The sequence below is a fragment of the Vombatus ursinus genome, unplaced genomic scaffold (genome assembly GCF_900497805.2).
Source record: "Vombatus ursinus unplaced genomic scaffold, bare-nosed wombat genome assembly UNPS02014821.1, whole genome shotgun sequence".
Lineage (NCBI taxonomy): Eukaryota > Metazoa > Chordata > Mammalia > Diprotodontia > Vombatidae > Vombatus > Vombatus ursinus.
Window position 1 is genome coordinate 18,965,184 of NW_020954599.1, and position 15,811 is coordinate 18,980,994.

General features: G+C 39.2%; 1 protein-coding gene across 11 annotated transcripts in view; it reads left to right on the forward strand.

The window, feature by feature from the left end:
- The window catches only part of ALPK1 (alpha kinase 1), a 158,882-nt gene that overhangs the window by 117,999 nt on the left and 25,072 nt on the right, over window positions 1-15,811 (forward strand). For 10 of the 11 annotated variants that reach the window (XM_027837413.1, XM_027837411.1, XM_027837412.1 and 7 more), the window contains 3 exons: window positions 8,776-8,974; window positions 12,854-12,913; window positions 15,504-15,590. In XM_027837413.1, coding sequence (XP_027693214.1) covers window positions 8,776-8,974; window positions 12,854-12,913; window positions 15,504-15,590 — 346 coding nt within the window. Of the gene's footprint in view, window positions 1-5,669; window positions 5,749-8,775; window positions 8,975-12,853; window positions 12,914-15,503; window positions 15,591-15,811 lie in introns of those variants that run through there. The other variant, XM_027837419.1, reaches the window with a different exon arrangement.

The window sequence follows — 15,811 nt, forward strand, 5'->3', positions numbered from 1 at the left end:
GTAACAAAAGAGGTGAGAATTCGGCCACATTCCACTCTGGTCAGGCCATATCTTGAATATTGTATTCAGTTCTGTGGGTCACATTTAAGGAAGGACATTGACAATTTAGATGGTGTTTAAATAAGTAAGAGGAGAATTAAAATTACAACAGGTCAAAATAAGGAGGAAAAAGTGGGGATGATTTATCCAGAGGGGGGAAAAACTTACAAGGGATGTGATCCTTGTTTTTAAATTTTTTTTCAGCATTGTCACATGGAAGAAGGATTAGATATATTTTTCTTAGTCCCAGAGGGCAGAGTTAGGATCAGTAGGTAGAAGTTGTAGGGAGGAAGATTTGATTTGGTATAAAGAAGAATTTTGTCACAGATTGGTCCAAAAAATAGAATCACCTGCTTCCAGAGAGGTGAATGTTTCATTTTCGTTGGAAATTTCCAAGTACAGGCTGGATAACTACTTAGAATATTAGTCAGTCAAGCAATAAGCATTTATTAAGTGCCTACTATATGCTAGACACATTATGAAGTGTTGGAGATACAAAGAAAGGCAAAAGATAGATATTGCCAAATAAGATTCATGTTGTAGATATGATTCGAACTACATGAGCTCTGGGGTCCTTCCCAACTCTAAGATACATTATTCTCTGTTTTCAAGTCAGTAGTTCTCAAACTTCTTGGTCTCAGATTCCCTTTAGACTCTTAAAAATCATGGAGGACCTCAAAGAGCTTTTGTTTATGTGGGTTATATCTCTTGATATTTACAGTATATAAAATTGAAATGTCTTAGTATTTTTATGAAAATTGTTTTGACCTCACAGACCCCCTGAAAGGCTCTTGGGGACTCCAGAGATCTTTGGACCACACTGGGATCTACTTCATGAAATACTTTCTTTAAGCAAAAAAAAAAGTAGCCAGATCTCCTAGAGATTAAAAAAAAACTTACAACTAAGTTCCAAAAGTATTTCAAACTTCCATATTTTTTTCATGGAATAACGGCAAATCTTAATAACTGTCAAGGAGAATTACCAGGCTCTGGACCCAAGATTATTTTTCCTTCTCTCTGACATTCATTCCAGGGCATACCCTGGAATGCCATACCCAATCTTATGTGCACTTTGGCTTCCTCAGCTCTTTCTCTCCCGTTTGGTTTTTGTTTTTTCTGTTTTGTTTTGCTTTATCTTGGTCATAACTGTGCAGACTGGAATCAATATTTCACTTGTCTATTCTTCTAATTCCTGTAGCAGCACTCTCACCTCAAAACACCCTCCCCCTCGTCTCCCCTCTCTTTCCAATCTTCCAATTTGCTATGCAGAAATAATTTCCCTTTACACTTCTGCCAATTGCAATGCCAGATGGCTGCGGTTCTGAGCTCCCCTAACCCCCCTTGAGAACAGCTGCCATTGTCATTGCTATGAACACATCCCAGCTTTGAACCCATAGCTGAGACCCAAACTTGAGGCGGAATGGGGGGAGGGGCTAGCACACTAATGCAAGAAACCATGAAAACAGCACACACTTTCTCTCCCTCCCTCGCTGTCAAGCAATAGCCCTCAAGAAAAGCCTCTCTAGTGTTTTCTTCAATCATCTGAGCATAGAAATCTCATCACAGAGTTTAATTCCGTCTCCACCTGACTCAGCTCCCAGCCATGAGTTGCCTTTTGTGCCAGAAACTCTATTATAGCCCCTACATTTCCCAGTCTGAAAACTGATGAAAAATTTAGCAACCACAACTGTGCAGTGTGGGTGCGTGCTGCATGCATATCCATGGACATGTATGCATGTGTGTGCCTTTGCACATGTAGCACGTATGTGCATATATGTGTTCCTGTGGTATTTGTGCATTTGTATGTGTGTGCATGCAAAGCTCTCTCTACAGGGGCACAGAACTCTTGTATCTCTTCCCATGAATTCCAACTTAGACTTATTATCATAACTGGATTTAGTAGAGGTTTTGAAACCTAGACCTTTAATAAAAACTTCCTAATTAAAGCAAAGGGATGAAATTTCTATTCATTTTTTTTAACTATAGGATAAGCCTGGAACCTCCCCCTTCACAGGCCCAAATGGCCACATTTTTTGACTATTCTAAGATCTCAATGAGTAAATCAAACCTCAAACAAACAAGGGACCCTAAGTAAAACTCCAAATAGTGCAATGTACATTTTGTGGAGGTGGACTCAGAGAGGTTACTACTCATAGAGTCATAGTTTTTTTTTTTCATTTTGTTTTGTTTTGAAAATGTGACTCTCTGTCATGTCAATCTAATTGTGGGTCCCCCAGGAACTACGTAAGGAAACTTTTTTAGTGGCTCTCCTCTATAACATACTCAGTCCTTCTTTCCTTTCTTCTCTCCCTGCTGTCAGGGGTACTCCCCAGTGTACATTTGGTGGAAATTCCCAGGATGGTGATGTATTTGGCTCCCTTGCCGCTGAGGAATTTACTATCGTCTCTCTTGGCAGCAAATGAAAGATGTGGGTATTAATTTCTCAGTGTGTTTGGTAGGAACACCCGAGTGTAACTGCAAGAATGATACCCACCAAAATCTGTATGTGGTGCACAGCATGCAGCCTTTTTAAAGGAGAGGGAGAGAAATGAAAGAAGAAAAAGGGAAGAAAAGGTTCTCCCAAGTTGACTTTTTTGCATTTTGCATTGGTTGGGTTTTGGAGAGAGATGCGAGAGATTTCAGCAATGAGGAGAATTAAATGATGCAGCTGCAGGGATGCCAGGTCTCCCAGAATAGGATGCTTCGTTTAGGTTCTCCACAATGCTATTGAAGTGCTCTTTTCCTCCTGAAGAGACACAAACAGATGCAAACTTCTGTAAACACTTTAGAAATGAATTCAGTGAGTTTGGCCTCTCAGCAGTGCTCAATAGCTGACAGAAAAATGTCTAATTAGTGCAAGTGGAAATAATAGGGCCACTTGGATTCCTTCCATCCTCCTCCACGTCTACTTTTCCAAGGAACTCAAAGGTCCTTTTGTTAACCAGGTCACCCTCTCTCAGGCTTTTGTGCTCCAATCTATTAAGGGTAAAAGGGGGGAAAATAGATTAGGCAATGTTCTCTGCTAAAATATAGAGCACGTTCATGGGGGATGCAGAATGGGGTGCTCACAATGCCAATTTACAGGTGCCTGGAGAGGGATTCCTCCATTGTGGACAGCCTAAAGCCCTGCCCCACGTGCACAGAGAGAAGGCAACCCCTTTCAAGAATTGTCTTCTTTTCAGCAGATGCAGATTATGAAATCTGCTCACTTTTCTTTGCTTTCTCATTTTTTTTTCCCTAGCCAGTTCATTTCTAAGTGCTACTAAGGGGAAGAGGGAAGAGGTAGTTGGAAGAGGAATTCTTAACCTTTTTGGGGTCATGGACCCTTTGGCAGTCTGGGAAACCCTTAGACCCTTTTTCAGAATAATTTTTTAATGCAAAGAATAAAATACAAATAAAATAACAAAAGTCATTGAAAATAAAATGGATGGATTTTTTCTCATCCATATTCACATACTCTTGGGGGGGAGGTCCGTGGACCCCAGGTTAAGAATCCCTGAGTCGAGAGTCTTGGAATTTTTCTAAGATAAGTACAATAGAGATTGGGGGAGGGGAGAAATAAGCTCTTCCTCTCTTCAAAATGTTGATGATGTATATTGGGTGTCACATGGCTTGTCTTCTCAATGAGTTGGGAAGGGGCTAGAGAGAGGGAGGAAGAAAATTTGGAACTGAAAATTTCTAAAATTAATGTAAAAATTAAAATTTTGATGGGACTTGAATTTGCATAAAATTGTTTTCTGCCACTGTTGTAATTTTAGAAGAGAGTGCACCAGTAGACTCCCTTATTAGTCTGACTTAGCAAGATTTTCCCCCCACATTTTTATTCCATTATTTCACTAACATTCTACTGTGATGCCTCGTGGTGTATGGAGGTGACCCTGTGTTACTGAAGGCTACGCTAATGGATCACCAACTCTGGAAGGGTCTGCCAAACCGTAAAAGCTTTGGATATGAACCTAAGGAAGGCCTGCCTGTTTATTGTCCAATGACCAGCATGTCTAAGTTTAGAGAAACTAATAGTTAACTGACCATTGTGACGAATTTCTCAGCCATAGCACTTTCAACTACCAGAGAGTTGTGGTAGCACTCATTTTAGAGTTAAAGGACCTGGGTTCAAATCCAGATAACTAAGGGGCATGGTGGATAGCCTACTGGACCGGGGATCAGCAAGACTTAAGTACAAACCCTGCCTTAGCTACACACTAACTGTATGACTCTGGACAAGTCACTTAACCTCCCTTATTAAGCCTTATTTTTGACAACTGTAAAATGGGGATAAAAATATCCCCTCCCTCTCAGGGTTGTTGTGAGATGATATTCATAAAGCACCTTGTGAACCTTAAAGCACTATATAAATGATAAATGTTAGCTCTTCAGTCATTTTTTCAGTCATGTCCAAATCTTCATGACTCCATTTGGGGTTTTCTTGGCAGATACTGGGGTGGTTTGCCATTTCCTTCTCCAGATCATTTTACAGACGAGGAACTGAGGCAAATAGGGTTAAGTGACTATAAGTGTCTGAGGCTGAATTTGAACTCATGTTCTCAGGACTCCAAGCCCAGTGCTCTATCCACTGTGCAACCTAGCTTCCCCTGGCATTACATTAATCATCTTCCTTAAATTGAACAACAAACATTTCAAGGGCACTTACCATTGAGTGTATGGTCACTTGAATATGCAGCCACTTTTCCTCTTTAATTTCAATCCTATCCTCCCCAGTCCTTCTTCCTCTTAGATAACTAGTATCTGCACGACTATTGTTTGTTTTAGATTGTAAGTTCTTTGAGGGCAGGTTTATTGTTACAAATTACTTTTGTAGGGTTCCTAAGAGAACTTGATACACTTGATAAATATTTTGACTCCAAAAAAACAGAATAAAATTGAGTTGAACTGAATGATACAGAGTTCTACATCTACGAGTTCTACATCTAGGATCTGATAAATTATAGAGGCATCATGGTCACTGTTGGTTGCAGAAATACCCAACAATGACAAAATTAAGTCTTTTTTTCTTCCACGAACAGTTTCCAATTTCAGTATCCTTCTTCCTTGTATTTTGAATACATGAATAATGAGATAGAAGATCTTTAGCTGAAGAAATTCTCTCATAACTTTGAAAGCTATCCAGTTTCTTTTTTAATCCGTAGTTTTAATTTCCAAAACCTGTCCCTTGAAACTAAAGCAATTTACCTTGGGGAGGAACTGAGATGCAAGGGTTCAACCTCTTCTGCTGAGGTGGCCCTATCTGAATTGTCTTGAAGTTACCCACTTTGACTCCACTGCTGATCTTCAGTGACCATCCCATCAATACGTTGCTACCTTGACGTACTTATAATAAAATCCCTTTAATTTAAAAAAAAAAAAAAGAAACTAAAGCAATTGCAGAAACAAAAGCATAGGCTGGCCTTGTTATCAAGGCCCATTGGATTTAGAAGGGAATGTTTCAAAGGTGCTATAGGGAGCAAAGATGGACTAGTCACATGGTAAGAGTGAGTGATAATTAGAGAGGCCAGAGTGTTCCACTAAAACCCTCCCAAAATGAGAATAAATGAAGGAAGGCTTCCAGCACATTGGATGGACCCTTTATACTGTAATTCTGGAAGAACATGAGCAAAAGTCTCCCGGAATGGCCGGACATGGATGGGTCACAATCTGCATCACTGGAATATCCAGAGGATGAGATGACAGATGCACTGAAGTATTTGAGTGGTAAGCAAACAGGCATATTTGGGGGGGTTTACAAAATATGGTAGGCTTGAGATGCAACAGTTAGGGCTCTGGCTGCATAGGCCTGAACAGCACTTTCAGCTTTTTGGAAATCCTTTTGTCTCTCATATTTCCACCTTTAGAGATGAAGCTTCTATCATGGTTCCTGGCAGGGTGTGTGTGTGTGTGTGTGTGTGTGTGTGTGTGTGTGCATTGGAGGTGAGATTGTAGCTGAAACTATCTGCTCACAAACAAGTTTGTAGATGCAGTCCCCTCATTTTAGGTCCTGAAACCATTTGTGGTTCAGCCTTAAAGATTTATAGCCTGGAGCCATTGTCAAAAAGGAGTTGAGTTCATATCTGTCCTCAGACGCTCACTAGCTGTATGAACTTGGGCAAGTCACTTAACTCTGCCTCGGTTTCCCCATCTGTAAAATGAGCTGGAGAAGGAAATGGAAAACCTCTCCAGTATCTTTGCCAAGAAAACCCCAAATGAGGTCATGAAAAGTTGGACACAACTGAAATGACTTAGCAACAACAGTCTCCTTTCCTGCTAACTGCATCCAGTAGCATTTACACTATAATAAAGTTTGTTCATTCATTCATTCAAATATGCCTTATTTCCTGAAATGTCACAACTATTGAAAAGGGTCTGGCCAAGACTGTGACTCAGGGGTTTAGTCATTTGTCTATTTTCTGAACCCATGCTCAGTACTTTGATTTGAAAACAGGTCTGTCTCAAATCCTTTTCCTAAAAGGATCAGAATAAGGCAGAGGACTTAGCTCTCACTCCCTAGATGAGAAGTATAAAGAGGTTCCAATGTATTTGCAAATGACTGTGTTTCTTCTGCATAAGGAACATAGAATTTAAATAATTATTAGATAGTAGATAGACAGACAGATGTATAGATGCATTGATAGATATCCTTTCCACATCTTATCTTTTCCCATCATGGTTTTTATATATTGAGGGTCAGCATAAAAAATTAAATGGGAATTTTTTTGAGAGTTTTACATAAGTCACAGATGACACGTGAAGGCCAGGAGACCCTATGACCAGATACTTAGCCCAAATTTCACAATAAAATACTGTAAACACCCCACAAGAAAAAAGAAGAAAAAAATCAGACTTTTTCTCTGGTATGAATGGAGGGCCAAAAAATTTTACGTGAATTTTCCACATTGTGGGAGCACTGTACACCTAACCTGCATGATGTGGAAAGGATAACTATAAACAGCTATAGTGCTGTGAGGCTTACGTAGTGCTTTGTATATATTATTCAATTTGATCCTTATAGAAATCCTGTGAGGCAGCTGATATTATTCCCATTTTATAGAGAAAAAAAAACAAGATAAGAGAGGTTAAGAGACTGGCCCAAGGTCACACAGCTAGGAAGTGACTGATTCAGAATTCCCAGACTTTCAAATCCAGGAGTGTCAGACCCTTGGCCTGAGCGCCTCATGCTACCCAAAGCCCTCCTGAGTACAGGCCAAACTTAAAATGTAATTAGGAAATATTTAACAAAGTAAGTAAAAATACAATAAAACATAGATAATGTTACATTTTAAAATTAAGTTAATATGCAACCTCCAGGGATCCTTATATATATGGATTAGGGGCCCCCATTTCTCTTTGCGTTTGACACCCCAGCTACATACTACATACAGGTGCACATTCAACTGATGGGTAACAGAACTGCTATAGTGTGATCTGAAATGGGGCCACCTAGAAGCAGAGTGAGCAGAAAAAATACACGCTGAAGGTCACACAGATGTAGAGCATCTCTACGTGTCCCTGTCTCTTTGCCGTCCTGGCCATCCCATCTTTTTCTTCCTAATTCTCTTGGTCTTCTTGTCTCTGTCCTATCTTTTATCAACCATATGAACTTTTTTCCTTTACTTTTTTTTAAAGTAAAGACTAAAAAAGCATGAAGTAGTGAACAGAGAGTTGGTCTCAGGTCTGGGAAAACCTGGGTTCAAGTTTCACCTCTAACGCATAATGTCAATATCTGTGACCCTGAGCAAGTCTCTGCCTCTCAGTGACACAGTCAACTCTCTAAGGTTATGAGAGAAGATGGATAGATAGATAGATAGATAGATAGATAGATAGATAGAGGAATAGTAATAGATACATGAATTGTGATAGATAGATAGAGGAATAGTAATAGATAGATGATAGAGGAATTGTAATAGAGGAATAGTGATAGATAGAGGAATAGTGATAGATAGATAGATAGATAGATAGATAGATAGATAGATAGATAGATAGATAGAGGAATAGTAATAGATGAATAGTGATAGATAGATAGATAGATGATAGATAGATAGATAGATAGAGGAATAGTAATAGATGATAGATAGATAGAGGAATTGTAATAGATAGCTAGAGGAATAGTGATAGGTAGAGGAATAGTGATAGATAGATGATGGATAGATAGATTGATAGATGATGAATAGTGATAGAAAAATATATGGATGAATAGAAATAGAAAATAGATATAGACAGATCATTTATTAAACACTTTCTAAGTTTCAGATACTGTGCTAAGTGTTGGAAATATAAATAATACCATGTTAGACAGTCCCTGCTGTCAAGTAATTACACTTTAATAGAGAAAGAGAAACCATAAAGGAGAGACAGAAATTGGGAAGAGAGGGAAAGCAAGGGGAGGAGAGGGGCTGGAGATGTCAGGAGAATGCTTGGGTGGCCTGGAATGGAGGGAGATAAGGCCAGAGCTGGCCTAGCATAGCTCCAGGGATGTTCCAGGGGCAGAGTCCAATTTCTTGGTGGGTAGGAGATGGAGGTGATGGCCATAGTTGATATGGCATGGCTGGAGATAGTAGCACTAGTCTGCATGACTGAGGGGAGTTTCTGCACTAAGAGTTCCTTCATCAGTGAAATCCCAAGTCCAGTCAAAGAAAGTGTGAGATATGGGGAAGAGAGATCCTGAGATCGTATTGCACTCTAAAGGCTTTTCTAACCTTCTCTAATTCTTCCCGGTTGGTTGTATTCTCTTCATGTTATTTCCAGGCATACTTGAAAGCCTCCGTCCTGGTCCAGGACTTCACAACATCAGCGGCTCTTGTGTTTCTGATGGACCGCTTCTTATATGGGCTTGATGCCTCTGGCAAACTCCTGCAGGTCGCCAAAAGTCTACACAAGCTGCATCCAACCATCCCAATTGCCCCACAGGTGGTCATCCGACAAGCCCGGATCTCAGTCAACACAGGTAAGGTCTCCCTCCAACCAGTCTCACCTATGTTTCTTGAGCCACGGCTGTGTCTTTAATTCCACTTCACTCAAAAGCCACTTGACTTTTGAGAAGGCACTTTGTCTGGTGAGGAAGATGGCACTTCTAAGATCCCAGTGTGTCATCGTTCAAGCATCTATCCCAGCCCCCACTCCCTCCCATGCCTGCCTCCATGCCCTTCCACCCACTCCTTGCCAGCACAAAAGCCCTGGCATAAAGGGTTTCAGAGCCAACCGCAGTAGAGAAAATTGTGAAAGGGTGTGGAAAATACTAATTGGAGCTTTTGTCTCCTAACAAATCTGTCCTGCTGCTTTCAAACAGGGGTATCTGAATTGCTATACTTCGGACCAAGAGACTTTAAAAAGCAAATTAGAATTCTAGCATTTTCTCTGAGTTCTCCCTGTCTCTTTTCTATAGGGTCACTTGACTATGTCAACAATGCAACTGACAGGTTCCCTGAAGTAATTTGATATTTTCACCACTCATGGGGTATTGGTTCTACCTGAAGATGCTTTGAAGTACTGGGGTGGGGAGGCGAGAGGGGGTTCTCCCGTGTTACTTCTTAAGCCAAACTAAAAATGAGACAGACCTGTTTAGCTTGAGGTGTGGGGTGGGAGGAGGGAGGTCAATTATTTAATTTTTTATTGGTGGCTTCTAAATCTGAAATTATTTAAATTGCTTCTGATTTATTTTGAAGTGTGCTGCATTATTTTCATTCCCAAGAACAGAAACACAAGGGTCACCTAAAAAATGAACAAAAGGCAAACTACCTTCATTGGAAGGAACGAAAAAAGGAAACAAGCATTTATTAAGCACCTACTATGTGCCAGGTGCTGTGTTAAAGGCTTTACAAATATTATCTCATTCGATCCTTCACAACAGACCTGGGAAGTAGTTGTGTTGCTCAAACCAGAGGGGTCAGGGAAGATGGGATGGCAGTAACAATGGATTCCATGGAACCAGTTAGACTTCAGGGAACCAATTTCATTTATATTTGAATTCTTACAAGAGTAGCATGGGCAGCCTAGTTATTGATGAGTAAGAGCCAGAGTCATTTTATTTTAATACCTACCTACAGTAGGTGTTTATTGTTATTCAGTTGTTTCAGTCATGTCTGATTCTTCATGATCCCATTTGGGGTTTTCTTGGCAAAGATACTGGAGTGGTGTGCCATTTCCTTCTCCAGCTCATTTTACAGATGAGGAAACTGAGTCAGGTTAAGTGACTTGCCCAGGGTCACACAGCTAAGAAGTGTCTGAGATCAGATTTGAACTCAAGGCTTCCTGACTCCAGGTCCATCACTCTATCCACTGTGCCACCCAGCTGCTTCAATAAATAAGCATTGACTGAACATTTCCTCTGCGCCTGGTACTAAGTGCTGGGGATACAAAGAAAGGAAAAATGTTGACCCTTCCCTTGGAGACCTCAATTACTCAAATATGACTTTATTGGAAAATAACAGAAAGCTCTTTTCTAGAATCCAGCTAATACTTTCAGTGCAGTGAAGGGGCGGCAGAAGTGAAGAAGAATTTATTGAGTACCTACTGTGTGCCTGGTACTCTGCTAAGTGCTCTACAAATATTATCTCATTTGAGCCTCACAACAACACAAAGAGGTAGGAGCTATTATTATTCCCATTTTACAGATGAGGAAACTGAGAAGACAGAAGTTAAGTGAGTTGCCCAGGTCATTCCCCAGCTAATAAGTATCAAAGGCAGAATTTGAACCCAGGTCTTTTTTTAAAAATAAATTTATTTATTTTTTCAACATTCACTTTTATAAGATTTTAAGTTCTAAATCTTTCCCCTTCTGTCCTCTCCCCCCTCCCCAAGATGGCATGCAGTCTGATGTAGGCTATGATACGTGTACAATCATATTAAACATATTTCCACATTAGTCATGTTGTAAAGGAAGAATCAGAACAAAGGGGAAAAAAACCAAGAAAGAAAAAAAAGAGAGAAAAAATAGTATGCTCAGATCTGCATTCAGATTCCATAGTTCTTTCTCTGAATATGGATAGCACTTCCCATCACAAGTCTTTTGAAACTGTCTTGGATCATTATATTGCTGAGAAAAGCTAAGTCTATCACAGTCCATCATCCCATACTGTGGCTGTTACTGTGTACAATATTTTCTTGGTTCTGCTCACTTCACTCAGCATCAGTCCATACAAGTCTTTCCAGGTTTTTCTGAAGCCTGCCTGCTCATCATTTCTTATAGCACAATAGTATTCCTTCACAGTCATATACCACAACTTGCTCAGCCATTCCATTGATGGGCATCCCCTCAACTTCTAATTCATGAACCCATATCTTCTTGACTCTAGGCCTAGCACTCTATCCACTGTACCAGCTAGCTGCCTAGTGTAATAAACCATATTTATAGACTACTTCAAGGTTTATAAAGTGATTTTCTGGTAAAAAAAAAAAAACAACAACAACAACAACAAATAAACCAATTATGTGAGGTATAGAATCATTAACTTAGACTTGGAACTGGAGGGTACCTCAGAGACCATGTAGTTCAAATCCCATTTTACAGCTGAGGAAACCAAGCCCCACAGAAATTCAATGACTTGCCCAAGCATACAGAGAGAGTAAGCCTCAGAGTAGAGGTTTGAATTCAGCTCTACTGATTTCATGTTCTTTTCCCTGCGTTGAAGATTCTATGTTGTAGGGAGTGTCTACACTAGCATCATCATTTTATACCTAAGGAAACCAAAGATCACAGATGTTGTGTGGCTTGCCCCCATTAGTAAGTTTTAGAGCCTGTACTTGAGTCTTTGGCTCCACATTCCATGCCGAGAATACACCTTCCTCCTCCTCAATCTCTAAATTCTTCCCTTCTTTCAAGGCTTAATTTGGGTGCCCATCTTCCTCTTGAATTGCCTGACTCTCTCTTCACCCCCTTGCTGAAATGGATCTCTGACTCTTCTGATTTCTCATAGCCCCTTACCTGGACTTCTCTTTTGCACTAATTACATCATGCCTTGCATCATAATTTGGTGTTCTTGTTTTTTTTTTCTCCTGCCATGAGATTATAAGTACCTTGAGAGAAGCGTCTGTGTTATATTGATTCTTGCCTTTTCCAAAGTGCCTGGCACAAAGACTTAATAAATATTTGTTGCACTGAATTCTACTCCAAGTCCTGTGCTTTATCCATTACACCATGCCCTCTTTAATAAAGGCAGTAATTTTGTCACTGACAAAGTTGAGTCTTGTTAAGTATCTTGAGGGCAATGGAGAGATTTGATACTTGAATGCAAAAATAACTCATTCTTATAACATCATATTTATGTCAAATTATAATGTCTTATTAATTGGAGGGGAACGCAGCTAGGTGACACCATGAATAGAGTGCTGAGCCTGGAATCTGAAAGCCTCATCTTCATGAGTTCAAATCTGGCCTCAGATACTTCCTATCTGTGTGACTCTGGGCAAGTCACTTAACACTGTTTGCCTCAGTTTCCTCATCTGTAAAATGAGCTGGAGAAAGAAATGGCACACCACTCCAGTATCTTTGCCAAGAAAACCCCAAATGGGGTCACAAAGAGTTGGTCAAGACTGAACAACAACAATTCTTCAATATTCCAAATATTTCCAAGTATACCACTATCCCTTACCCTTAACTGACCCCTCAAACCCTTTCTCCACTTGGAAATGTATACTATTACATGACTTCTCTGCTACAAATGACATTAGGTAACTTTTTCCCCAGTTTTTCATAACATAAAAGTTGATTCACTTAAACGTGAAAAATGAGAATGATTCCAAAAGATGTATGTCAACATGATCTTGGAACCTGAACTACATTTTCCTTTCAATATGAATTGATAGGAATTGTGTTATTTCTTTTCAGGAAAACTGTTGAAAGCTGAATACATCCTAAGCAGCCTTATAAGCAACAAGGGAGCAACAGGTAAATAAATGTACATTCAAACTGATTGCCCCCCGTGTGACACACTTCTGATTTAGAAGATATATAATTGCTCTTACACGTTCTGAAAAGAATTAGAAACTAGCCATGTCAACTTCTAATATTAACTTTAGCATTAATTCTTAGTAGAGCACTAGCTATAGTAACTATCCTTTTTTGTCTCTTGGTTTTCCTTGCTTTGAAAATGGAGTATACAGTGCTCCCTTGAATATATTACTGTATGATCTAACTAAATAGTATGTAAAAACTAGACTGAAATGTCTGAAAATGCTCAGAAGCCATTTTAGAAAGGAAATTCGTAAGAAACTATGGCTAAGAATAGGATGTTTTAAGGGCAAATGTGTAGCCTTTATATTAAAAAAAAAACAATTTGACTCTTCCCCTTAATTTAACCACTTAAGAATTTTAATTAAAATACATTTTGGAAAGCATTTCTTCTTTCAAAATCTAACCATAAGGTGGCACAGTGGATAGAGCACCAGCCCTGGAGTCAAGAGGACCTGAGTTCAAATCCGACCTCAGACCAAACACTTGACACTTACTAGCTGTGTGATCCTGGGCAAGTCACTTAACTCCAACGGCCTAAAAATAAAAATTTTTTTAAAAATCTAACCATATAAAAATACCTAGCATTTACATAGCACCTTAAGGTTTGCAAAACATTGTACAAGTGTTATCTCACTTGATCCTCAAAACAACTCTGGGAACTAAGATCTATTATTATCCTCATTTTGCAGATAGAGAAACTGAGTTTGAGAGAGGTTAAAGGACTTCCCTTGGTTCATACAGCTATTAAGGTTCTGAGGCAGGATTTGAATTCAGGTCTTCCTGATTCCAAGTATGGCATTCTTACATAGTTACCTTACATTCATACCAACTAGCTAGCATGTTCTTTGCATGTAGAACCTACACGCAAAGAATCACTTTTTAATGGTTAGGGCCATAGGAAATCTGTGAGTTTAGATAACTGATTCCTAGAATAGTTGGTCTTGAAAGTCCATCCTGATCAATTTCAACACTGGCAGCATCTGCCATGCCTTCTACATGGCCATTTCCAGAGGTAAAGGGGAATATATCCTATCCCAGAGGGCTGCACATGAATAGTGTCCATGATGCTATTTGATTTTTCTCTGATTTGGGAAGTTGTAGGGGTGGAGAGGTTGCAGCAGAGATGATCCTAGGTAAGAAAGGGTCAGAATCAAGAAGTAAACAGATCAAGCTCAAGAAAAGGGTTCTATCAGTCACAAAGAGGTCAAATGCCTAAAGCAAAGGCAGTATCAAAACCAGGAACACCAAGGTACAGAAGGGATTAGTGCAAAATGAGGCATGGGATCCTAATACAATAGTCTGGTATCATTGTAAGATAAAAAGGTGGCAAATGAGATAAAGAATTCTCTCATTTTGCTCCACCGTTTTGTTTGGATGTGTGCTTTATGCCTGGCCTTGTGTGATTGACACCCTCTCCACACCCTCCAATTTCTTCTGAAGTCCCTTTAGCTGGACAGTTCAAGCTCTGGCAATAGCCAGGCAGTTGGCAGCATGGGAATCTTTGACTGTAGCTTCAGTCCCTCTCCCGCCCCACCCCCTGTTGCCCTAAGCCTTAGTAATGTTAAAATTTTCATGAAACTGAATGTAGAGCTCACTCTGGGAAAGGGTGGATGCCTCTGCCTTAGGTGACCTCCCAGGTCCTGCTTTGTTGCTTTTCACCAAAGGCAAAGAATTACAAAGAAATTCACAATTCACAAAATCATAAGAATTACAAAGTAAAGAGTAGATGCCATGTGATTCCTAAAAATAATTTTAAGGTATAATTTTAAGGTATAAAAAATAAGGTATCAGATTAGTTGTTTATTTTTTAATAGCAGTTCAGTATGCCCAAAGGGCTATAAAACTGTGTCTACCCTTTGACCCAGCAATATCTCTACTAGGTCTGTATCTCAAAGAGATTAAAAAAAAAGGAAAAGAAATTATATGTGCAAAAATATTTATAGCAGCTCTTTTTGTGGTGGTAAGAATTGGAATTGAAGGGATGCCATCAATTGGGGAATGGCTGAACAAATTGTGATATATGATTGTGAAGTAATACTAGTGTGCACTAAGAAATGATGAGCAGAATGGTTTTGAAAAAACTTGGGAAGACCTATATGAACTGATGCAAAGTGAAGTAGGGAGAACATTATACACAGTAACAGCAATATTGTAACAATGAACAATTATGAAAAACTTAACTATTTTGATCAATACAATGATCCAAGACAATTCCAATCAACCTATGATGAAAAATGCTGTCTACCTCCAGGAAGAGAACTGATGAACTCTAAGTGCAGATTGAAGCATATTTTTTTCACTGTATGTTTCTTGTTTTTTTGTTTGTTTTTTTGCAACTTGGCTAATAGGGAAATATGCTTTTCTTGTCTTCTCTATGGGTAAGGAAAGGGCAGGAGGGAGGGAGATAATTTGGAACTCAAAATTTTTCTTTTAATTAATGTTTAAAATAAATAAATGAAATTTAAATAGCCATTCAGAAGGATACATGCTTCTCTCTATTTCTTTTCTTTTCTTTTCTTTTCAGGCACATGGCAGTATAACAAGGAAAGTGATAAGATCCTTGTCCAGTCAGTCTGCATACAAATCAGAGGACAAATCCTACAGAAGCTAGGTGAGCCATACATTTCTCCCAGAAAAATTTACAAAGAATAACTTATTCAAACACTATTATATTTATCTCATATTATAAATTATAATATTTGGTAATAAAGATAGGATCTAGACTCTTGATTTCATCCTTACAGAGAATTCATCCCAGATGAATGAATGCTTTCTATCAATCAATGAAGATTGCAGGAATCTTGTTTGCAACTTAGAGTCTTAGAGAACTAC